The sequence below is a fragment of the Armigeres subalbatus genome, chromosome 2 (genome assembly GCF_024139115.2).
Source record: "Armigeres subalbatus isolate Guangzhou_Male chromosome 2, GZ_Asu_2, whole genome shotgun sequence".
Classification (NCBI taxonomy): Eukaryota; Metazoa; Arthropoda; class Insecta; order Diptera; family Culicidae; genus Armigeres; species Armigeres subalbatus.
In genome coordinates, this window is record NC_085140.1 from 456,048,301 (window position 1) to 456,074,519 (window position 26,219).

A 26,219-nucleotide genomic window follows, 5' to 3' on the forward strand; every position below is an offset into this window, starting at 1 on the left:
TCGGGCACCGAGTATCTGCAATAACTCCAGAAAGATACTGAGAGATGTCAAGCCAACTTAACCAACAACGAAATTCGTCCTGGGAGATTGGTTGTGATTTGCGAAGATTTTCAACACCCCACCCGTTGGCCTCTCGCTCGGATTGGAGCTGTTCACCCTGGACCTGACGGCTTAGTTCGAGTGGTCACTTTGAACACACCTAGAGGAAGCATCGTTCGGCCAACAACCAAAATTTGTCTCCTGCCAACAGAGACAGCAAGTTTCGAAGGTCAACAACCTCAACACTACACCAATGACGACAACAGCATCCAATCGATTGGCAACGATGAATAAGCAGCGTGGATAGTGTGAACATTAGATGTAAGAATATTGTAGAATGAATTGGATAGTATTTGTTGAACTGAAATTATCAATTCTGTTTTGATTTGAAATTCTTGTACTTCAAAGGTGGCGGCGATGTTCCATTTCAATGTTAGGTTGATTATAGATTAGCGAACGATACCTCAATCAACAGTTTGTGGAGAGTTTCTCACTCTCGCCTTTCGATGACGAATATGATAAAGAACGATTTTGCTAGATCAAAAAGTTATATCGCTAGCCACCGGTGAAGATAGACGCCAAACAATAACTATTATTTCATCCAAAAAGGTTTCAGCTAATCGCGAGCGTAAAATATCGTTATTGGTCAAATATAGTGACTTTTTGAACGCAGTATCGGTGAGCCACAACCTGCCCGAACAGTCTTATTTAGTGGCGTGATGGAACTTGTGTAAGTCTTGTGAAGTCTTGTGTAAAAAATATTGCAAAGCTGGGCCAGAAGTTCATGAATCTAAGAAGAACAGGAGTGTAAGAAGCGTGACAAATCATTTAAAAAAAAAACTCAAAGGTGCAGCCCAATCGGGTTGTACGCAAAGGTGACGTAGGACTACGTAGCTTTTCGAAATTGATGGTATTTGCCATAATAATTTGTGTCGTTTTATTAACATTGAGCAAACTGCTCGGAGGCCAACTGAATCAAGAAGTCGAATAGTTGTTCCCAGTTGGATGGACTTTGAGTCTCTAACCGTGGAATTAACATGACTCATTGGCCGCTGAAGGCACTCGACTGGCTTTCAGTGGGGGACATCACAATCCTTACTTTGCCACGAACGCTTACATCGCGGGCGAAGACCAAACGTTGCATATAAATATATTTGTGTTTGGTTTCACGCCACTTCTGATTCTGCTTATTACTCCTTTATTTCGGCCATTTTTGAGGATGGTGTCCTCCAAAAAGGTCTTTATGTATACAAAAGAAGGTTGATCCGACAATCCGATATGAACTTTCTTTAAAGTGCAAAACTCAATCGTAACAAGCAAATTTGATAGCGCGGCGGAGGGAGATGATGCAATTAATTTGAACGGGTGGAATCACTAACAGCAATTAAGCTACCACGCAAAACCCGATGCCGTCGAAACAATTCATTTTCGCAATTAACTCTTTCTTTCCATAAAAAACTGGTCCTGAGAAGAACCAATTTTCTTTTCCCAATGCGTCTTTCCAATAACTAACTGCATCCAAACGCTTGACAGTACTTTGCGTTGAAATTGTCCGACCGCCTTCGTGCTGCTGTGTCCGCTCCGCTGCATAGAATGTCGAACCGAATCCCGATCAAAACGGCTCGCGCGCGCCGAATAGCAGCTTTCTTGTATTTAATAAATTAAGCCCGTTAGCCCCGCCCCTTTGTGATCTGATATGGGTGTAAATAAAATGTGCACTCATAACGATTAATGAAGGGGCGGGGCTAATGGAAATACTTCATTAGATATAAGAAAGCTGCTTTTCGGCGCGCGCGAACCATTTCGATCGGGATTTCGCAGACAACGGACCATTCGGAAAATGACAAATTCTAAGAATCCTATGAAATTTTCTCGATTCTGAATTTGGTTATGAGATGTAGTTTATCTTAGATGTGTATTGTTACGAGGAATAACAGCAGAAATTTTACTCAAGACGAAGTTTCTCCATATTACCAATTATTATCTCTTGCCATCTGTCTGTCCGAGCGACGTTCACCGATGGGTGGTTGCTGTAGAAAGTTTCCATTGAGGTGGCGTCTTCATTGATTTTATACAAAAGAAGGTTGATCCGACTATCCGAAATAAACTTTCTTCAAAGTGCAAAACTCAATCGTAAATAGCGAATTTGATAGCGCGTCGGAGGGAGATGATGCAGTAAATTTGAATGGATGGAATCACTAACAGCAACCAAGCTACAACGCCAAACCCGATGCCACCGAAACAGTCCATTTTCGCAATTAAAGAGTTAATTGCGAAAATGGACTGTTTCGGTTTTCCATAAAATGTTGGTCCTGAGAAGAACCAATTTTCTTTTCCCAATGCGCCTTCTGTCCAATAACTAACTGCATCCAATCGCTTGTCGACACCTTGCGTTGCAACTGTCCGACCGCCACTCGATGATTTTTCGCTAAGCCTCCAAAAGTTGAAATATTTTTTCAGCATTGCCACCCACTCAGTGCTGCTGTGTCCGCTCCGCTGCATTGAATGTCGAACCGCTCTCTGTGGAATCCCGATCAAAATGGATCGCGCGCGCCGGAAAGCAGCTTTTTTGTATTTAATAAATTAAGCTCGTTAGCCCCGCCCCTTTGTGATCTGATATGGGTGTAAATATAATGTGCACTCAACGATTAATGAAGGGGCGGGGCTGATGGAATTACTTCATTAGATATAAGAAAGCTGCTTTTCGGCGCGCGCGAGCCATTTCGATCGGGATTTCGCAGACAACGGACCATTCGGAGAATGACAAATTCTAAGAATCCTATGAAATTTTCTCGATTCTGAATTTGGTTATGAGATGTAGTTTATCTTAGATGTGCATTGTTACGAGGAATAACAACAGAAATTTCACTCAAGACGAAGTTTTTCCATATTACCAATTATTATCTCTTGCCATCTGTCTGTCCGAGCGACGTTCACCGATGGGTGGTTGCTGTAGAAAGTTTCCACTGAGGTGGCGTCTTCATTGATTTTATACAAAAGAAGGTTGATCCGACTATCCGAAATAAAATTTCTTCAAAGTGCAAAACTCAATCGTAAATAGCGAATTTGATAGCGCGTCGGAGGGAGATGATGTAGTGAATTTGAATGGATGGAATCACTAACAGCAACCAAGCTACCACGCCAAACCTGATGCCACCGAAACAGTCCATTTTCGCAATTAACTCTTTCTTTTCGTAAAATGTTGGTCCTGAGAAGAACCAATTTTCTTCTCCCAATGTTCCTTTCCAACTAACTGACACCACAATTTGTAATAAATTTTCAGCATCGGCACTGGCACTGGCGGTGCGGGATCGCCACAGTGCTATTTTTATGGTCAACCTTTTCTTCATATGAAATTATGGTTCGTTGAGGTTGAATGATCTGCAGCAACATATCGAGCACCATCACCAATGCGATGGATTTCCTTTGAAAATGTCATTAGCGCCTCCGTGGTGCTGTGTCCGCTCCGCTGCGATCGCTTTGATGCGTCTGCTCTGCGTAAAATCTTGTTCAAACTGAGGATTAGATCCAAACCCGCAAGTGATTGATTTTTGATGTCTGTGCTAGTGATGCATGTACGTGATTGGTTGGTTGACCTATTTCTAAACTTTTTATCAATTTTCGATAATAAATAGTTAAAATTCAATCTTTTCATATAAATACAAAGAAGCGTTGACTCATCCTTGATCGAATGGTCCAAAAAAATTGAAAATCCATCGAGAAACGGGTTAGATATTAAAGTTTAAAGTCTATCATATTTTCGTGACGGTCCCCGATTTTCGCAATCGTAAAGTGTACCCCAATATAGAAAACACAGACGTAGTCCTACGTCAAAACTTCAGGTGTTCAGAACGAAAAGCGTGACGAGGCTATGGGATTGCCAAATATGAATCCATTTCCCGAAAGCCTTTGGAATTGAAATAAAAATCTCGAAGATTCAATTGACTTACAAAAAAAGGATTGGTTGATGAACACACGCACTATTAGATCTAGATAGTCGGAATCGCTACCGTACACCCGTATGAGATACTTCAAATTTCGCTTGGGGAAAAAAAAATTTATCAAATGCTACAATAATGATCTTTATTGGACCACTTGTAATTTTTCTCTAAAAAAATAACAATTTCAAACCTACACAAAATTCAAACAACTGCTTACATTAGTATCAGCCATTAGAGATTCAAATCAATAAATGTGTGAGAGTATATTGCCCTAGTTGGGCCCCCATAAGGACAAGGCTACCGGATTCCAAAAGTAAATTCACTCGCGTTTTCAAGAACACATCATTCAATACGGAAGCTTGAGCTTGATTGACTACCCGTAGTTGCTACTCCATTATGACCACTGACCAGATCAGTTGTTCTTGTACAGAGAACCAACAGATGTTTTCTTGGGACTAGCACTCATCTTCAAAGTACAAGTACTGGTGATCTTATTTGTTAGGTCACACTGGCGCCTGCCACGCCAGAATGCAAATCAATATAGGGAAGGGGGAGGAAATGTAAATCACTCGTAATCACTCGCCCACTGCCGAATATACCTTTGCACTTGCCACGAGTTCATGCGGAATTTGTTGGAATTTTTGGACTAGGTTCGGGAAACAGAGAGGTTCGTCTTAGTTAACGAGCTGCTAATAGTCCAGTTGAAGGTATAGTATATAAATGGAAACGGTATGGAAGTCCATTTCCAATTCTAGCGATTGCTAGAACATGAGAAACATAGAGAAAGATTCAAAGTAGGAGAATGGAACGGACCTGGGATAGAACCCACGACTTCCTGCGTATGAGGCAGAAGCAGTAATCATATGACTACCAAGCCCGTCAACACATCATTCAATACGGAAGCAATGCAAAACTGTCATTTACAATATTTCACGTATGCTGCGACGAAGCAAAGCTGATATGACAGTTGTGCGTTGCTTCCGTCCTAATTCGTCCTATCCTAATTCGATAAGGATCCTAAAATAAGAATAATTTATTTTCTTTTGATTAAAATTGTGACGAAAGATATTTAAACATAAAAGATACAGCCAACATTGTTTCATTTTCTTTATTCTAAAGGGGAATTGTAACGTAAGGGTTAACAATTAACGCGATTACCGTAAACTTCCCAAAAATGTTACGACAACTGCATTGCGTTGCTTTGCAGAAAATAAACATCACCGTAAACGAAAAACATTGAATCAACGTCAAAGCCAACGTGGAAAATGTATGGTCTGAAACGAAGTACAAAATCAAATCGAAATAACCCAAAGTGCGGAGAGAAAAAATATTTTATTTAATATCCATAATTATTTGACCCAAATAGGGTGACGGGCGACGAAAAAGATTAAAGATCAAATTAAGTTTATAATGGTGTTATCGACTGGATTTGGTTCATTTCGTTAACTTGGCTTTCTCAGTTTATAAACTCAAGAACGATTCATTGTTTACATTCCCGACGTTTCGGCCGATTGGTTTTGGTTTTCTCAAAGGTCGTAAGGCGATAGGCAATAAACTTTACGACTCTTGATAAAACCCAAACAAATCGGCCGAAACGTCGGGAATGTAAACAATGAATCGTTCTTGAGTTTATAGACTGAGAAAGCCAAGTTAACAACGGTCAAATTAAGTAAATTGAATACATACACTAAACTTGGTCATCGTAAGTCCGTGCAACAAACTTCGTTATGGTGATGTTTGATACTTTGGACTTTGGTCTTGAATTGAAAATGGTTGGATCAAACTTTTTTTTTATTTCAGAATAAAAATATAGTTCCAAGTCTATACAGTTGAAGTTGATGCTCGATAAATATTCGCTATTCCGTCACTTATTTGGTCGGGGTTCAGCCGAACTGCACCAAGCGGCGTTTTGACTGACTTGTGATATTTTGTTCGCAAAAGTAAAACATAAAGTCTTTTATGTCAAATCATGCGTACATTTGTTGTGGGATATCCTCGATTATGACGTTGAACGATGTCCGAAGCTATTTGTGATTAATTGAATCTGTTACAAGAAAACATTGACTAAAAAATTGGAAATTTTTCATTGGCGCTTGATGTGATTTGGCAGAACCCGGGTGTTACAAGCTCCCAGATTAACGAATGAATTATCACCACATGCATATTTTCAGTTTATGATGCGTTTGCACTAAGATGGAGCTCTATAGTTTTGGCTTTTTTTAAATGTTTTCCATCAAGTAGTAATACAGCTCTGTTTAATGTTTGAATATCAAATCATATGTTTCTACTCCGATTCTGTCGGTTCGGAATTAAAGCCAGCAAAGCTCACAAACGAAATTACCCCCTTTCATACAAAAGTTAACTATCATTTACGTACCTTGCCGGTCCGCCCGGGAACCGTTCGGATGCAGCGTCTCTTTCGACTCGAGCGCCGGTGGTTTTGGTTGTTTGTCACCCTCCACGCTCTCCTCGTTGCTCTTCCAGTATACATGTGCTATCGTTGCGACGCACTGCGAAGTAAAGCAAAAACAACACACAGGAATTGCGTCATTATGACCATTTTCACATCGTTCAGCCCCGTGAAGGGGGGGTTGCTGGAAAAACCACCGAGGCTTAACAAGCGTGTAGTGCACTTACTTTCAGCTTCATATCACCGCGTTTGAAATGCCGCAGCCTCACTCGAAACTCTAATCCTAAAATGGTAGTCTCTAGGCCTTCTCTCCCGGTTATCACAGTGTCGTAACGGCGTACAATGCTGGGCTCGGCCACCTCGCCATTGATGAACCATGTCAGCTTGGCTGCCGGCTTGGACCGGCCCGAGGTGCAGTTGACCCGGACGATGTCACCGATTTGATAGCGAGGCCTCCCGCCGGTGATTTTTGGATCCGTGTCCGGCAGCGCTGGGGTGAGAAGAAATCAAGAACGGCAATGAATTCCACGCTCGGTTTGCTTCGCTGACCGGGGTCACGCGGTATTTGTATTCACGGTTATTTTCGAACTTATCAAAGTTTCCAAAATACATTTTATAATGAAAATATTGAATTTCTACATTACACTGCTAATGAACTTCCAGAACATAAGATCTCTAATGAAATATTTTTCAATACATGTACGTATGAAAGTTCGAAAATAATCCTGAATCGGGACACCGTGGGTCCGTGGATTTCCCGAGTGAAGGGGTTGTAACGGTCGTCTACCGGACTTTTGCATGACTAGCCGAAATTATTACTCAGCATCGTGTGATGGCGGTGGCGATCCTCGTGAAAGCCATGTGACCCACGATGACAGGCACTTTAAATTTAGCGTGGCTGCAAATCCTACTCTCTTTTGAAACCCAACGGAATTTATATACTCTCTGCTGATGTAGTTAGTAGCACTTACCGACCACCACCATATCGCCGTGGCTGGAGACGGTCTGGAAGGAGGGTGCCTCCGCCGACACCTCGCAGCGATATCGCCCGGACGACGCCAGCGTCACGTTATTTAGGACTATCTGATTTGCAGTTGAATTTAGTAGCTGTATGGGTGGGAGTCAAACGAAGTTCATGAAAAACCAGCACGTCTTTGAAATTGAGGTTCAAAGGAAATTGCGCTTCGCACATTCTGACGAAAAAAAAAAGAGAAACTTGTGAGTACTCACATCGACTGACACCCCCGTCAGGAGGAAGAGCTGGGCTGGTGGATTATCTCTAGGAACATATCTGTAGAATTCGTTGCCGTCTTTGTACCATTTGACGGAGTACAGCGCCTCGCCGTTCAGGTCAAAGTGACATTCGAGCTGGACGGTGCTGTTTTTGGCCACGTGGTTCGGAATCCGGACTTCCGTCAGTCGCAAACAGAAGCAGATATCTGTAGAGTAGAAGAATGGAAGCTTGGTGAATGATTGAAAACAGACTTGGTTGCTTTCTGTGAAGTAAAATAGTAAAAAACATATACAGTTCGTTTGTTGAGGACGAAGTGCAATGGTTTGGTTGGTTCATTAGTTAAATTGATCGTATGGCTTATGTGGTTTCTGTTGAATTCGATGTGTGTCGATGCTGGAAGGTAACTGAAATGCTCTTCTGAATTGGAAAGGAGATAATTATACTAATGAATTAGATAATATTCAAGTCAAGAAGAGGAATTTTATTCCATTTAATTTCATCACTTCAAACAGTCTAAAAGGTTTGCATATTTCGACTTCAACAATACAGTACTAGACTAGTTGAGCCGCATCTAAAAAATTGGATAGTTTTCAATAATATAATTGAACATGGTTTCGAAGTACACAGCAAATAATTTTGAAAATTCAACGACGTGTAAAATTGCAGCTTATCCCATCAAACGAATTAACATTCGATATTCTATTAAATTTGATTGAACTTTACAAACAAGCACCGTTTACATTTATTTCTATTTAAAATAAAAGTGAGATCAATTGAATGTTAAGTTTATTTGCATGCTCCAAATATGTGCATGAAAATACATTTAAAATCACAACATATTTTTATCTGTGTAAGGTGACGTGTTGACGGCCATTAGTAAAATTAATACACTTTTATGCAACGGACATTCATATCACTTGTGAATACGGTATTGATGCGATATTTGCGGTATTGAAGGAAATAAACAATCAAACGTTATTTACAGCCTAGCAATACGTTTAGCCGCAGTATAAAAATAGTGCAACTAGTTGCAAAAACATGATTTTTTTTTAGCACGAGTTGTACGGATAAATACTAGTGCTGAAAAAAGATTTGCAATGAGTTGCACACGTTATTTTTTGCAATGACGATAATGATTAATTTGTACCGAAATGGTACAGTTCAGCTTACTTCACATAATCATTCTTGCCAATAAATCATATTGCTGCAGAGAATAATCAGCTTCCATATTATCGTGTCACATCTCATAGCTCGACAAACCATGGAGCAAAGATGAGCCTGCCTCTGGATAATTTTGATGTCATGTCAATCAAACTATTTAATGTAATACGCGAAGTAGATAACACATTATTTGAACTCAGAGCTTTAAATATTCGATTATTTTTTATGAAGCCCATTGGCCTTCTTTGTCACTTCACTTCTAAACATATTCATACTCGGCTCTGCACCGTCAATTTTCAGAATGAATATGGGTCAGTGAGTATTCATTTGAATATCACAAATTGATAAATAATCGTAAAACTGAACACATGTTTGATGATTTAAATAAATACTCGCATAGATCTAATCCCGACGTTCAATTGAGGGGCATTTTAAGCGCCAAATGTCAATATAATCAAGGATAATTTTGTTTTTTTCGCACGCAGTTACCATACTCAGTGGTAATCAATCAATAAATTTATGAAGAAGTAAACTGAGTAAGTCATTCTATGTTTTGAATAATCAAAACACGAACAGAGCCGTAGCGTGGACTCCCAGCGCCCTTGGCGAAACGGTTATTGGGCGCCCCTTACTTTCATGCATGTTCAAAACAAAAAGCATGATAAGAGCTAGGATATTTCTGAAATCAATTAGCCTGGGTCCTTGCTCATTGCTCGATCCTGGGAAATGAGAAAGCGGACTCTTTGGATAAGGTAGGCGATATGGAAGGTAATGTTCACGATTGGAAAATAACCTTATTATATCTATCGATGATTTTTTCCTATTAGTTCGTTAGGAAACCTTGATCAGCTGGCAGCAGGAATGGGAAGTTGGGTAGATGGCTGTATTTAATCTGATCTAAAGGAACATCTCCGGGTCCGAAGAAAACAACCAAAGGAAAAGGAAAAGGTTGGCAGGTCTCTGTCCTTTTGGTGTTATCGCTCAAATAAATTGTTTTGTTCGTTCCGTTACAGAAGTGAATGGCAACTATGTGAACATCAGCATCGTTGTTACCACTTAAGCACCTTGAATTCCCTTCATTTTCTACTATTTTATAGTATTCCATAACCAAATTGCGAGTCTTTCTGTTTCGCAAAACTAACATTAGTGCATAAGAATCATGAAAATTTGTGATTGAAACTTGACACCGCAATGCTTAACGGCAAATGAGCCTTCCAAATAAACGAAAGTTTTTTTTAATATTTTTTTTCGCGTGGTGGATTTAATAAATGTTTGCTTTATGAATTCCTACATATGTTCCAGTAAGTAGGAAGTATGGATTATAAAAAAGACCAAAATGTTTTCAATAATCCCTGTTTTATAAATTTTAACGATTTTCTGAAAGATTAAATAAACCTACGCAAATAAAATAAAACTGGTCCATGTGTTACCGACAAAAAATCCAGACATCTTTGTTGTGAATTCACGCACTAGTGGATCGGACGTAGTCGCATCAAGAAAAACCCTACTTTGGAGTAGATCGAATGACCTTTGGAATTACCATTAGACCTTGGTCAGTGGTTTGAATTGGTAGAAGATAAAAATAGCGATTGGACCAAGACGAATCAAGAAAAAATCAACTCTAGGTTCGGATGAAGATATATCAATTCATGAAGTGGTTAGTTAGGTGGCATTGGTTGACGAGGTCAGGCCAATAAATTTAAACTTTGAAGTAGATCAGTTGCCATCATTACTGAAATCCCTTGACGCAGGTTCTCGGATTCAGCATGTTTTTCGTTAAGTGTTTTTTAAGCTTTACCAGATTATATAAAAACAAATGAAAAAAAACAAGTTCAAAATATCATCAAATATTCAACGGCTTTGCTCGTTTTTTTACCACCATAAAAGTGTCTGATTTAGAGGAATCGAAAATGTATCAAATGACAAATGCTATCTTTATGGTCCGTTTTTGAACCTCAAATAGTTTGCCTGCATAAAATGAGAGATTTCATCTTGAATTCAAACAAACTCCAAGTATCTATTATTTTGAAAACGGCTTAGTTCTAGGTTTTTACAGTCTACTCTGTGTTTCGCCTTTGGCGTATTGAAGTCCTCATTTAGGGCTTCTTCCCCAGAAACTTGTTCCCTTCTTCTTTTCAATTGTATTTTCTGTTCAATTCAAGTTCCATTTCAAGTGGTATCCAATCGCGTGAAAAGATTTGTCATCATTTTCAATAGTTCTGGATTTTGGCGCCCCCCTAAGGCCAGGCGCCCTTGGCGGGGGCCAACCTGGCCAACCACACGCTACGGCGCTGAACACGAATGTCAAAAGTCGGAGTGAATGTGCTTCATGAAAGTGAATATATCATGCTCTGATTTTGAACACTCACCCAAGCTTATAAGGCAAAATATAGTCATGTAACAACTACTTCCCATGATCGCATATTTGTAACACTCGCATTTTTGTTCATTTTGTGAAAAGCCTGTGAATCGTTCATAAAGCTCAATTTATTGCACCGCACAACAGTAAAAAAAGGCTTCGCTATCTTGCTTATCTGTGGTAAGCTGGAAATGATTGAGTTTGCGGGGTGGATTTACAAACGATTTACAAAATCAACCAAAATGCAAATGTTACAAGCATTAGCATTGAGCAATTCGCACAAATTCGTAGGTGGTACAAGCCAAGACTATCGTACGAGAGTAGCATCACTTTCATCCGTTACCACAGATAATGATTTGGGACTAATCACTACCTCTTAGATGGAAGCAATGCACTTTCCAATAGTCGAGATCTGTCCTGACCACGTCCTTGCGAATGCTGAGGAAGGGAAAGGATGGTTAGTTGGACACCTACTTAAGAAAGATGCAGAGAACTCTACGACCTCTCATAGGTGCCACGGGAGGTTTTGGGATTATGTGGGAGGTTATAACAGTAGGAATCGACGTCGGAAAGAACTAATATTGAAATACAAAGTAGGAAATGGACGAGCGTGGGATTGAACCCACGACCTCCTGCTTATAAGGCAAAAGCGGTAGCGACTATCGATCTCGTCCCAAAATGCAAATGTTACAACAAGTATGCGATCATGGGTGGTGCACCCATTTGTTGGTATGGAAAAATATGCCGTTTTATCACTCAAACACGAACTGTATAAGTACTGTATAAGCATCCCTTATCGTCACAAACCATAAAATCTAAGGAAAACAGCAGAAATTCGCTGCATTGATTAAACGAAAACATCGATGAAGAGAAATCAATCATTGCAGTTACGCCCCTATGATCATAAGCGTGTGATTTGTGTCTAGAAAGTCGATTATGAACCGTTCATACCGATGTATGTAAATTACTTCTACAAACTACTGCTTGCTTGATTTGCTTGATTCATATTTCAAGGATTTAAATATGTCCATGGTGCTTTAATTGAACTAGAGATATGAATAATATCAAAACTTAACATAAATAAGTAAAATTGGAAAACGCTCACTTCCAGGAACATTGAATTTTCTCCGCGCCTCCTTTAGGGAATATTTGTGAGCCAAAGGAGCGTGACTGAAGAAAATCCTTAATCTGTATTCGTCGATGACACTTGATATTCTGTTTAGACTTCACTACTTACGAGCCCACATTTTTCAATATTCATGACAGCGGAATACAACTTCTATCGACGACGCGGCTTTGCCTACTCAAATCCTACTTGATCCTGCATGAAAAATAAGTTAGTTTTCAAAACTCAATATTTTGGCTATAAGTTTCAGGATCATTTTCAATACAAAACAATGGGACAGCATCGTAAAATGCCGCTTGTTGCAGTACATCGGTTAAAAGTAAATGCTCGTTAAATGAAAGAGTTCTTGGCCATAACCTTGGGGCACATATTCCGATATGAGCCATTTCTAATAGGTAACAATAAGACAGGATTCCTCGTCCTATACAACTTGTTGTAAATAAATTCTAACCTAGTAAGTGTCTTAGAAATAAGTGAATTTTCGAATTTTGCGACTAAAAACTGGGTTTACATTTTCAGAAAAATATATAAAGCTCTTTTAGTGGAATGTATTCAACCGTCTAAGACGAATTAAGTACTCTGCATTTAAGTCGAGGTTATAAGTCGAGTCAAGTACGAGACACTGAAGACGACCACACAGTTGTGGTCGAAATACGTATCTGCAAAGATAACGAAAATTAACTAGTGGAATTAAATGGAGAGTACTTAATTCGTCTTAGACGGTTGGGTTTACATCCTAAATTGCGAAACTTTTTTAAATATTTTGTTTCGCGAAATATATACATTTTGATCATAACTTTTGATCCCATAGTCCAATCAGTTTTCAATTAGAAACAATGGGACAGAATGCCCCGTCGAATGCAACTTGTTATGAGCAAATTGGTAAAGGATAAGTGCCAGAAAAATTGACGAGACTTTTTGACAAGCTTTTTCATAGAAAAATGTATTTTGGCCAAAACGTCCAAGCCCATAGTCCGATCTGACCATTTTCCAATAGAAAACACTCGGACAGGATTTTTCGTCGAATGCAACTTCATTTCATTTATTTAGTCTACATCTAAACAGATAACACTGAATCAACAATTTGATGCCACAATACACGGTTCGAGGCCGCATCTCTCCATCCTCGAATACGCCCCACGTTCTCCAAGTCGTTTTGCACCTGGTCTGTACATCTCGCTCGCTGCGCTTCACGTCGTATCGTACCTGCCGGATCGGAAGCGAACACCATCTTTGCCGGGTTGCTGTCCGGCATTCTTGCAACATGCCCTGCCCATCGTACCTTTCTGGCTTTAGCTACCTTCTGGATACTGGGTTCGCCGTAGAGCTGGGCGAGCTCATGGTTCATTTTTCGCCACCACACACCGTCTTACAAGTCGAGTGCTTGCAAGTCCTCCTCGAGCATTGTCCATCTTCCATGTCCGTAGAGGACAACCGGTCTTATTAGCGTCTTGTACATCACACATTTTGTGCGGTGGCGAATCTTTTTAGACCGCAGTTTCTTCTGGAGCCCGTAGCAAGCGCGACTTCCACAGATGATGCGCCTTCGTATTTCACGACTAACATTGTTATCAACCGTTAGCAAGGATCCGAGGTAGACGAATTCCTCGACCACCTCGAAGGTATCCCCGTCTATCGTAACACTGCTTCCCAGGCGGGCCCTGTCGCGCACGGTTCCGCTCACAAGCATGTAGGGTAAATCACTATACTTGGGCCTATGGACCCGGTTCCCGGCTCACTTCACAGAAAACTAATGATTTATACTGTTTGGAAGCCGTAGGGTTATGATTGATAATTTTTTAAAAGTCTCCCATTTATTTTTTACAATACTCAATATTTTTCAATCACTTGTTTTACTCCTAATTGATCCAATTGTAGAAAATAAAAATGTAGATTTCAAAATCTCGCTCTCCGATGCCACACCACTGAGCCGAAGTGATTCTTTCAACTTCTACAAATCGGTATCATCAAATAAACACCTACCTGAAAATCGTCCTAGTGCTCGTTACAATCATTACTTCAAGCTTTAAATCACCACACCATAATGCTTAACACACGCACTTCAATCTAATCACTAGAACGTATCACTAGAGCTTATATAAACATAATTAGAATACATTTAAAAATGTATTCTCAAACCGAACAAAAAATCACCTCGGCCCAAAAACTTCTAACCGCACCGTGCTGCCAAAAGGTCAGGAGAATGAAAATGATCCTTCATCGTTAATAGGAAAACTATCTAATACGTTGACGCTATCATCTTATTTATGATTTTCTAGATTTCAAAAGGTGAAAAAAATATTGTTTTTAAGTATTTGGAAAAAAATTTGGATGAGTAAATATATCTTCTCAACTAAATAAAAATGATTATGAATGATACCATCTGGCATCTTGTTGTCGTGGAAAGTGCATATTTTTGTTTACGTCGCATTTTCTACCGTCCCGAAAGAGAATGAGAGAAAAATGTTGAGAGATTGAGTGAAATTTTGCTTAGGCCGGGAACTGGTTTTATGATATGCCGGAATGGAAATCGCTATGACTGAAATGAGTGCTGCACCTCGTTAATTTAAATCAAATAAAAGCTTTTTTGAACGATATTTAGCACGACCAGCTATTTTTTAAGCAGAAGTGAACTCCAATGCAGTATTATACAGCCCACAAAATTCAGGAAAAGTTGATTCCTGTCATAAATATCAATTGAATAATTCAGTCGTACGCATGTTAGGCCGGGAATGGGGTAGGAAACCCTACTTTGTCTTTGACGCATTCATCACCGGTCCAACTTTTGTTGCTTCACGTTTCAGGCGGGTGTACAGTTCTGGCACCTTTGCAAATGTTCGGCCGACAATGTCCATTGACTGGATCTGTTGAAAATCGTACCCTGGCTGTTACACCCGGCTCTCCGCATGACACCTTCTAGCGCAATGTTGAACAACAGGCACGAAAGTCCATCACCTTGTCTTAGTCCCCGGCGCGATTCGAATGAACTGGAGTGTTCGTCTGAAATCTTCACACAGTTTTGCACGCCATCCACCGTTGCTTTTAATCAGTCTGGTAAGCTTCCCAGGGAAGCTGTTCTCGTCCATAATTTTCCATAGCTCTACGCGGTCTATACTGTCGTATGCCGCCTTGAAATCAACGAACAGATGATGCGTTGGGACCTGGTATTCACGGCATTTTGGAAGGATTTGCCGTACAGTAAAGATCTGGTCCGTTGTCGAGCGGCCGTCAACGAAGCCGGCTTTATAACTTCCCACGAACTGGGATATCACTTTGTAGGCGGCATTAAGGATGGTGATCGCTCAAAAATTCTCACACTCCAGCTTGTCGCCTTTCTTGTAGGTGGGGCATATAACCCCTTCCTTCCACTTCTCCGGTAGCTGTTCGGTTTCCCAGATTCTGACTATCAGTTTGTGCAGGCAAGTGGCCAGCTTTTCCGGGCCCATCTTGATGAGCTCAGCTCCGATACCATCCTTACCAGCTGCTTTATTGGTATTTAGCTGTTGGATGGCATCCTTAACTTCCCTCATGGTGGGGGCTGGTTGGCTTCCATCGTCCGCTGAACGGACGTAGTCATCTCCTCCGCTGCCTTGACTTTCACTGCCTGTACTCTCAGCGCCATTCAAATGTTCCTCGCAGTGCTGCTTCTACCTTTCGATCACCACACGTTCGTCCGTCAAGGTGCTCCCATCCTTATCCCGGCACATTTCGGCTCGCGGCACGAAGCCTTTGCGGGATGCGTTGAGCTTCTGATAGAACTTGCGTGTATCTTGAGAACGGCACAGCTGTTCCATCTCCTCGCACTCCGCTTCTTCCAGGCGGCGTTTCTTCTCCTGAAAAAGGCGGGTCTGCTGTCCCCGCTTCCGTCTATAACGTTCCACGTTCTGCCGGGTACCTTGCTGCAGCGCGACCGCCCGCGCTGCGTCCTTCTCCAGAATCTTCTCCAGAATCTGTCTGCACTCTTCGTCGAACCAATCGTTCCGTCGACTTCGTCCCACATACCCGTTGTTCTCCGCTGCGTCGTTAATGGCTGCTTTAACTGTATTCCAGCAGTCCTCAAGAGGGGCCCCATCGAGCTCACCCTCTTCCGGCAACGCTGCCTCGAGATGCTGCGCGTATGCAGACATCAGGTTGCTTCAGCCGCTCTAGGTCGTACCGCGGCGGTCGTCGGTACCGAACATTGTTGATGACGGATTGTTTTGGGCGCAGTTTAACCATTACCAGATAGTGGTCAGAGTCGATGTTAGCGCCACGATATGTCCTGACGTCGATAATGTCGGAGAAGTGCCGTCCATCAATCAGAAAGTGGTCGATTTGTGATTCTGTCTGCAGTGGTGATCTCCAGGTGTACCGATACGGAAGGCTGTGTTGGAAGTAGGTGCTGGGAATGGCCATATTCTTGGAGGCAGCGAAATCAATTAGTCGTAGGCCATTTTCGTTCGTCAGCCGGTGTGCGCTGAACTTCCCAATAGTCGGTCTAAACTCCTCCTCTTGGCCAACCTGAGCGTTCAAATCTCGTATGATGATTTTGACGTCGTGGCTTGAGCAGCTATCGTACTCACGTTCCAGCTGCGCGTAGAATGCGTCCTTATCTTCATCAGTGCTTCCGGTGTGTGGGCTATGGACGTTGATTATGCTGAAGTTGAAGAACCGGCCTTTGATCCTCAACCTGCGCATTCTCTCGTTGATCGGCAACCACCCGATCACACGCCTTTGCATGTCGTCCATCACTATGAATGCTGTTCCCAGCTCGTGTGTGTTGAAGCAGCTCTGGTAGATGGTATGATTACCTCTAAACGTTCGTACCATTTATTTCTTCCAACAAACCTCCTGCAGCGCTACGATGCCGAATCCACGGTCCTTGAGCACATCGGCGAGTATAAGTGTGCTCCCGATGAAGTTGAGAGATTTGCAGTTCCACGAACCGAGTTTCCAATCGCTAGTCTCGTTTCGTCGCAGTGGTCTTCGCCGATGGTTCCGGTCCGTACTCTCTTGTTGATTGTTCGTTGCTTATGATTTTTTAAAGGCTGGGTTGCAGGGCCTGACACCAAACCCCCTAAATTTCCGGAGGACCATTCCTCCTTATTTCCGGTGGACCATGGTGCACAGTTTCACTTAGAGTCCCTCGCTGGCACTCGGACGATAATCAGCCGCCCCTAACATGGAGAACAGACGCTGTTGTGAGCCGATCCTGACATGGAGAACAGACGCTCAATAAGATTTGCACTTCCGGAGAGGAGCAAACCCCCCCTTCCCTGTCAGCTTACGACCATAGTTCCCACCGGGGTTGGTTACCCGATCTTCCCTAAGGTTGCTCGTATCCCGTCCAGCACCGCGGGGAGGTAGGGATAGGAGTTGCTGGGTAAGAGGCTAAGGACAGCGAGATGGGTCTATTTTATTCTTCAGGTACGCGAAGTACCAATGGTACGCTTTACCCAGCATTTGCCGTGCCTAATCAATGCAATCGAATGCAACTTGTTACGAATAAATCGGTTGAGGATAAGTACCAAAAAGTAAGTTAGACTTTTTTACACGCTTTTGCATAGAGAAATGTATTTTGGCCATAATTTCCAAGCCCATAGTCCGATCCGGCCGATTTTTTATAGGATAAAATGGAACAGAATTCTGCATCGAATGCAGTTTGTTGCGAGCAAATCGGAGTATTGCATGAAAAATGAGCTAGACTTTTTGCGAACTTTTGCGCACATTCACACACAGACATTCTGAAAGTCTCCTTAATAAAGACACAAAAAAAAAAACACACAGGCATTACCTCAATTTGATCGGTCTATAACAGTCGATCAGTATATAACATTATGATCAGTATATAACATTACGAACCTCCTATAAAAAGTTTGTTTTTGGAGCGAACATACAGCCTTTACGTTTGTTTTGTATACGAGAAAGGCAAAAACCTCACGATCAAGAAATAAAGCAATAAATGACATGAAGTTGTTGGAAAGATAAAAGCTGAAATATTGATAGATTCACAACGTAATGCAGTGCTGATAACAAAGTCTAACCTTCTTCGTCAACATTTTCATTCGTTTATTCGACTCTTCAAATCATTTAATTTTTTAAATAGTTAATTTCTTCAAAAAATATAGGTTGTTCGGGAAAAGATTGAAGTTAGTAGGTAGGCGTTTGAAGATGGACGCTAAAATTTTATTTTTCTATCGCGTGTCATAGTTTTCCATTTTCCAGATTTGTTTGACAGTTACTATAAGAAAATAAAATAACAAGAAGAACAAAGAAATGTCCCGAGATGAAAAATTACGGGACGTGATGAAGAAGAAAGATGATCCTTCATACTGCGGCGTATTTCAGGGGGAATCAATGTTGCTAAAATCTAAAAATCAGATTGGGTACAGAACGCCAATGTCGCAAATTATCGTCCTCTTGGACCGCACCGAATTCTCCAACGCATATCTTTTTGAAAGAGGGAAAGAAAAACTATTGTGGAGAATAAATAGGAGTTCAAGAGGGGTAATGTATTTGAAAAAAAAAATTACTGGCTGAAACGCTAATGTATTTTCAAAATTTGTTTTGGAACATCTGAAATTATTTAATTGGAGAAGAAACATCAAACTTCATTAATTCCTTTTGACTTTCTAAGTATGGCGTGATACATGGAGAGTCTCTTATTACACATGGAAGTTTGCTTCCCAATAAACAATTTTGGTACAATGTAGGCAGCAGTCAAACAGCCTAACCAAGAGTAGAGTTGTCAATCATAGTAGTGTAGAGTTGGGCATCGCAATCTTTATTGGAGCTTCCGTTTTTGTTTGATATACGGTATGTGAATCATTACCTAAAGTCTTGTGTAGGAGCATTGGTGAAGTCTTTAATAACTGTTTGTTTTGGAGCCAATCCCGCACGTGTCATATTTTTGAATCGGTCATTAATCACTCATCATTCAAAAATTTATTATATTTATTTATTAAAATTTATATTTATATCCAGTAAAAATATATGCGATGCTCAAGGAAATAGTTAATATTCCAACAAAAATACTGCTTGACTGATGGAAAGGCTAAACCCATCGAGCCGCACAGAAAGTTCCTGACGAGTTTATTATGGACATAAGATGTGTTTGATTTGCTGAACAACGAAAGTGAACAATGAGTTTCAAAACGTATATGATCCCAAAGTTTTGCTATGTAAGAAAGATTTTGATTCAGCATAGATTAAGGTCACTCCTGACGGAATCCAATTTTCAAAGTACTCGCGTTTTCAAGGGCACACCATTCGATACGGAAGCAACGCACAACTGTCATTTTCATTTTTTCATGCATGCTGCGACGCAGCAAAGCTGAAAAAATAAAAATGACAGTTGTGCGTTGCTTCCGTATCGAATGGTGTGCCCTTGAAAACGCGAGTACTTTGAAAATTGGATTCCGTCAGGAGTGACATTAAAAAGATCAGAAAAATATATTAAGCTCGTTTAGTGGAATGTATTAAACCGTCTAAGACGAATTAAGTACTGTCCATTTAATTCCACCAGTTAATTTTCGTTATCTTTGCAGATACGTATTTCGACCACAACTGTGTGGTCGTCTTCAGTGTCTTGTACTTGACTCGACTAGTCGAGTCTGCAAAGATAACGAAAATTAACTGGTGGAATTAAATGGACAGTACTTAATTCGTCTTAGACGGATTAAAAAGATTTTATAAATTAATTTTAAATTTCTATGGAAAATTTTACTGATTTTACTAAGAAAGTTCTTGTCATAGAACGAGCCAGTGTTGTCCCATTTGATTCCGAAGCTTGATTAACAGATGCTGGTGTCGGCTTCGACGGTGGAACCGTATGTGGTTTTCTAATTCTTCTGAATTTCAGGGTGGATTCTTTCCTAATATCCACAGTAGAATTTAAAAACCCACATTAATCCACCTAGCGGAGATGATGCCTTTTTCGTGCATCGTAGAATGTGTTGAAGAAATCACATGAGGAAGGTCAAAAAGCACTTTAGGGGAATGGATCTCAATTTTTCTATCATTTCGCTTTTTTTTGCATTAATTACTAAGCATTGCTTCTATTCTTGATTTTTTTATTTCCCTTTGGAAAAACAATGATTTTTCAATAATTCCGAAATGAAATGTCCGATTGGGTGGTCCATTTAATTTTGAATTCACATTAGAAAAGTTGGTTACACTAGTTAGTCGTTTATTTTTAAAAGGAGCACTTATATATTAGGGCGCTTGTAAGAGTGTTTTAAAAAGCGTATATTCGACAACAGAATTAATTGTAGTAAAAATAGTGCTATAAGAAGTATTTTTTTCAATAAATCACAAAAAATATAGGAGCCAGTTCCAATTATTGTTCGATATTTTTAAAGAATTAGAAGAACCCAATAAATACAATAATCAATAACGGCGCCTGCCGTGTCCTTAAAGACAATTATAAATGTAAAAGGGACATATGTATGTGATATTTTCTATTTAGTGTTTACATCTGCGTCTCCACAAAAATCACAGGAAGTTATATTTGTTAATAGTAGGTATCGCTGGGTCTGGATTCACAATGATAAGTGATGTTACCGTCAGAGCATTTTAAACACTAATATGAATACTCATAAATACGATAAATCGCGTGCTCACAATCGAACGCGCAGTAATCGATCGATTTACTGACCACACCAAGCAGAACAAAACACTTCCATGATCGCCCGATCGTTCTGAATCCAGTACTAATTTCTTGAAAATGATTCGCTGATTGATAGAGTTCACGTTTGAAACCAAAATAAATTATGACTGGTGGAGTTAAACTTGGGCACGTGATCTGCCAAATTGAATATCTTCCCCAAAATTTCAAAATATACGCCACAACTTTTCCGAAAAAGTAAACCGTAAATTTTAATAAATCCCGGAGAAATTTCCTAAAGAAGTCTTAAAGCAACTTTCATTGAAATTTACAGAATTTTCATAGGAATTCTTACAGGAGTTCCTGAAAAAAAAACCTTGAAGGATTTCCTGAAGTGATTCCCAAAGGGAATCAAGGAAACTTAACGAGAATTTAAATAGAATTTTCCGAGTCTTGTTCTTCTTCAATGGCTCTACATTCCAACTAGAACTTGGCTTGCTTTTCAAATCGAACTCGCCTTCTCCGAATCGTCAATCCTACGCCTTTGCTCGCAAGGATAACTTTTTCAAGTATTCCGTATAAAATTCCTTGATTAATTCTTCAATAATTCTTTTGGAAATTTCTCTAGATTTTTTTTTATTTTGAGATTCTTTAGGCTTCTCCTTCGGAAATTCTTCAAGAATTCATTAAAAAATCACCCCTGAAATTCATGCCAGGTATTTTTTCGAAAACTTCTTCACAAAATGCTTCAGAATTGTTTCGGTAACTCCTTCATTGAAAAATTCCACCTGGATTAACTTAGACATTCATTCCTTCGGAAATTCCTTTGTAAACTTCTCCAGAAATTTTTTCGTATGTCTCACTAGAAAATCCTTCTTATGAAATTATTTCCGGAATTCCTGCAGAAGTTATTCCGGTTTTTTTAAATGGTTTTATTCCGGAAACTCATTTCAGAACGACATACTTTCCGATGGCAATCCAAAGGAATTTTCAGAATTTCCAATGCAAAATCCAAAGAATTTCCCAAAGGAATTTTCCAAATGAAATTCTCGATTCCGAATGAGAAAAGATGCACGGGAGAATTCCTAAAGGGATTTCCAAAATAAGTCATGCATGAACCTCGATAAAATTCTTTGAAGAAGTTCTGAAGAAATTCTCAAGAGAAATTTTAAATGAGTTTTTAGAACTTCTTCCTAGATTTTTGAAGAAATTGCTTGGGGAATTACTGGAGAGTTTTTTCAAATTTCTGAAACAATCGCTGAATGAATTTCTAAAAAAAAACGTAGGGCAATATCAGGAGCAGTGGTGCAATTTATCAACAATGCCTGCTGAGTGTGATTTTTTTGTATTGTATTTTTCTCTGCTCCTCTTTGCCTACGACGGTGTCTTTCAGTCAGAACGGCAAAGCAGGAGTAGCTTAGCAAACTCGGTTTGCCAACAGCGGGCTGAAGCTGATGATCATTCGGCACAAATTTCCTGTCATTGTCTTTCAAGTGATAGTATTCACCAATGCATTTATATATGGCCGTCGCATTCACACAGCAGCGAGTGAACTGAATAGACTGTCAGTGCGGGCTGCGTGTGCAATGAGAAGAGAGGTCTTTTGTTTACTTTATCTTTGATTGTTGCTGCTAACCATTTTCAGTTTTCACTGCTAGGAAGTGAGTGTGAAGAGGGAATGGTATCAATATCCAACAAATTTCAGTCACTGAGATTGAGAATTCGCACCCCTGATCAGGAGGAATGTTCGATGGATTTATTGCAGAATTTTTTAAAGTTTTCCTGAATGGATTCCGAAATGGAAATTCCGAAGACATTCTAAGAATGCTTTCATAAAACTTTCGAAGAAATATCTTGAGACCAGAGCGTTAATGAATAAAGCTTCCAATGAATGATTAAATTGGTTATGATTAAATCATTCAACTCTATGATTAAAGATTATGATTAATGATTTATTCATTTTTGACAATGATTAATGATTATGATTAACGATTAAAATATTTTTTTACAATGATTAACGATTATGATTAATTAATAAAACTTTTGGAGTATGATTAACGATTAATGATCGTGATTAAATGTTGACACATCATGTGTATGATTAATGATTAACGATCGATATGATTAATGATTAATGATTATGAATAATCAAATTATATAATTTGCATAATGATCAATAGTCAAGTAACCTTTCTTCTGAATTGGGTTATTGAAAGGTATAAAAATTATATGATTATGATTAAAGATTAATGAATAAAAGCGATGTATGCCATGAATAAAATGTATGATTAATGAATAAACTCTAAACATTTATGAATATAATTAGTGAATAATGATTGAATGTAAAAATCTATGATTAACGATTAGTGATTAATGATTAAATCATATTTGTTGTATGATTATGATTAATGAATAATGATTAAATAACCCATTATTCATTAATCATGATTAAATCTATGATTAATCACTAATGCTCTGCTTGAGACTTTTCCAAAGAAATTTCAGGACTTAACTTCGAAGTAACTTTCGAAGGAAAAGGAATGCATAGATAATTTTTTTGGAGGAGAAATTCCTTAAGGAATTTTCCAAGGGGTTTTGTTACGCTCGCGAATTTCCTCTCTGTGCGAAGGTCCAGACTGAACGAAGCTTTCTTCCACGCGCAACGGGATATTAGCAAAAGACTTATGCCGGAGCGGACCAACTCTAATGGATTCCACTCGGAATTCTTTATCCTAGCTAGTTGCATTGCTCTGAAAGCCTATGCGATGGAATCAAGAGTTTCATCTACTCGAGACTGAAGTACCATGTGGAAATACTTTCCTTTGTATACTTTGCTCAGAAAGTCTATGCTGATGCAAAAGAGTGGAAGTCAATTTTTCCTTACTGGATGCCAGGGAATTTTTCGGTCTTAACCAACAGACAGTCGTTTTTAGACTAAATCGAAAAATTCAAACTTTAAAGATACTTCAGGGTATATATACAAAAGTTTTGCTTATTCTACATTTTTATAATTTTTGGATATTATCGTTCTGCCCGCGCCCATCAAGCCACCGTATCGGTTCGATTCGCGCGTTCAGAACGTGGTGCTGCTGAGTCTAGTACAAACAAATCGTTGACAAAAGGATTATTCAAGGTATTTTTATTTATAAATATTGGAAATGGAAACACCTGGATGAATACTCCAAGAAATTTCTGAAGAAATGTCCGAAGACATGAAGTCATTTCCAAACAATTATGTAAATATTCAAAGAAGTATGATGATGGGTCGACTACAAATCCCGATACTTTGGGGGGTTTTCTTGGGATACATTCTTAACTCCAAATTCAAAACAAGGTGCCCTGAATAGTAGTAAAATCTTGGTTTGATTCTGAATTTAGGACTGGATGGCATTGATGGAAAGAAAACTAAATGGCTATACAATTTGTAGACGATCAAGTGCAATAAAATTTCTACATTTGTTTATCAATTAATTGATTTCACCATTCCTGGTGCATTTCTGAATCTCAGGTGCCACCAGTACCAACAAAATTATTGTTGAAAACGCATTTAGTTTCGGTACCTGTAAAGTAATTTCTTACATAATCACAAGTTGTCTAAAGTTCAAGAATTTTAAAAAATAATTAATGTTCTTTAACTGGACCAGAAAATTGTGTGTTAAATTTGATCATAAATTTAAAACGAATTTAAGACAAACAAAAAAAAATTCAAAACCCAATTCAAATCCATGCTCGAAAAAATTACTGAAGCGTTCATAGCAGATTGACCTCTCGTCTGAGGTCACGAGGGCGGACGCAGCATGTTCTAAGGTTCTCTTTTTTGCCTTTCTCGTATACTAAGTATACGGTAAAGGCTATATGATCGCTCCAAAAACAAACTTTTTATAGAAGGCCCGGAGACCCATAGTGTTATATACCGATCGACTCAGCTCGACGAATTGAGGTGATGTCTGTGTGTGTGTGTGTGTGTGTGTGTGTTTTTTTTTCCTAAACAATGGAGGGGGAATCTGCTCAACAGACATCCTGGGTTGACCAGGAAGTGTGGGGTTAGGGATCACCGAGGGAGGCAGGACTACATCCCCGACCCGCTTAACCGTTTCCAAGCCCATAGTCCCTTCGGTACAACCAGAAAGTAATGCTTCAAAGGGGGGTCAGTGCACAACGCACCCTCAAGGTTAGCTGCGTGTCCTTGCAGCACCGAACATCGTAACTCGCTTTTTTAGAAGAACACCATGGTATCGTGTCAGCGCGTTGCCGGCTTTCCAGGTGGCCTTACCACGCTCTATGTCCTCGGAAGGTGGGAAGGGTCGACTTCGCGCCTGCTTCCCTCTGCACGACTGGTATCAAGAATGATGATGCCGCGTGCACCCCAAATTGACCTTTCTGCGATAGGGCCTATTCGCCAGCACACAGAGGGACTTGCCGACGCGAGGCCTACGCCTGCCCCAGCCTTGACGAGGACCCCTTTCCGTCCTCGGGCTCGGAACCCGCCCGGTTGACCGACGCCGCGAAAGCTACGATACCATGTTGTTCTTCGCGCGGCCACTTGTTCGATAGAAGGATCGAGTTCGACCACAGAGCATGACCACCGGTATGACCCATGAAGCCGACTCCGATCCCTTGGACCACCTCTTATTTGCGCCTGAACTAGCCATCCTTGAGTCCACGCGCCACCTTCTGTGTAGCTCCGAGACGATTTGGGCGATAGCCGATAAAACGGCGTTCCAGCCAACTTCATCTTTATACATCCTCCGAACTAGGTTGTCCGGGGTAGTGTCCAGACCACATGTGGCAAGCATGTGGTCACGCATTGCGCGAAAACGTGAGCACACGAACAACACGTGTTCCGCCGTTTCCTCTAAACCTGCGCACACCAAACACTCGGGCGAGGCCGAGCAAGCCAGCTGCGTTACCTGCACTTTGATTTTGCAGCACGCTTAAACGCCGGGCACATCGAACCCCCCATGGGGTGCTTGCTGTTCACAGCTTTGCTGGAACAAATCAAACAATTGGGAGGGTTCGTGCAGCATTGTGCCTTATGTCCCTCCAATCCGCAGTGTCGGCAGAGATTGCTTCTGTCAGGGCCATTGCAGTCCCATTGCTTGTGCCCCGGTTCCAGGCACTTGAAGCAAACTTCGGGTTGCTCGTATATGCGCACAGGGCATATCGACCATCCCACCTTGACGCTCCCTAACTTGACTACCTTGGAGGCGTCCGCTGCAGATAGCCGAACCAATGCTACCTGCGTCCCTGCCGGACCTTTCCGTAGCCGAACGGCTGCGGTGGGCGTCTCCACTTCACACTGTCGCCGCAGTGCCGTGACGAGCTCTTCGACTTCAGTGATCTCGTCCAGGTCTTTAACCCTTAG

General features: G+C 40.4%; 1 protein-coding gene and 1 long non-coding RNA gene across 6 annotated transcripts in view; one reads left to right on the plus strand and one right to left on the minus strand.

Annotated features, from left to right (window-relative positions):
* LOC134213823 (uncharacterized) overlaps nt 1–26,219 on the minus strand; it is a 44,987-nt gene that overhangs the window by 11,439 nt on the left and 7,329 nt on the right. For all 5 annotated transcript variants that reach the window (XM_062693190.1, XM_062693189.1, XM_062693188.1 and 2 more), the window contains exons 3-6: nt 7,621–7,829; nt 7,362–7,497; nt 6,618–6,880; nt 6,358–6,490 (exon numbers count right to left, since the gene is read on the minus strand). In XM_062693190.1, coding sequence (XP_062549174.1) covers nt 6,358–6,490; nt 6,618–6,880; nt 7,362–7,497; nt 7,621–7,829 — 741 coding nt within the window. The remainder of the gene's footprint in view (nt 1–6,357; nt 6,491–6,617; nt 6,881–7,361; nt 7,498–7,620; nt 7,830–26,219) is intronic.
* On the plus strand, nt 9,366–10,037 carry LOC134218270 (uncharacterized). Its single transcript, XR_009981295.1, has 3 exons — nt 9,366–9,553; nt 9,613–9,733; nt 9,799–10,037. It is a non-coding gene; the product is annotated as an uncharacterized LOC134218270 (long non-coding RNA).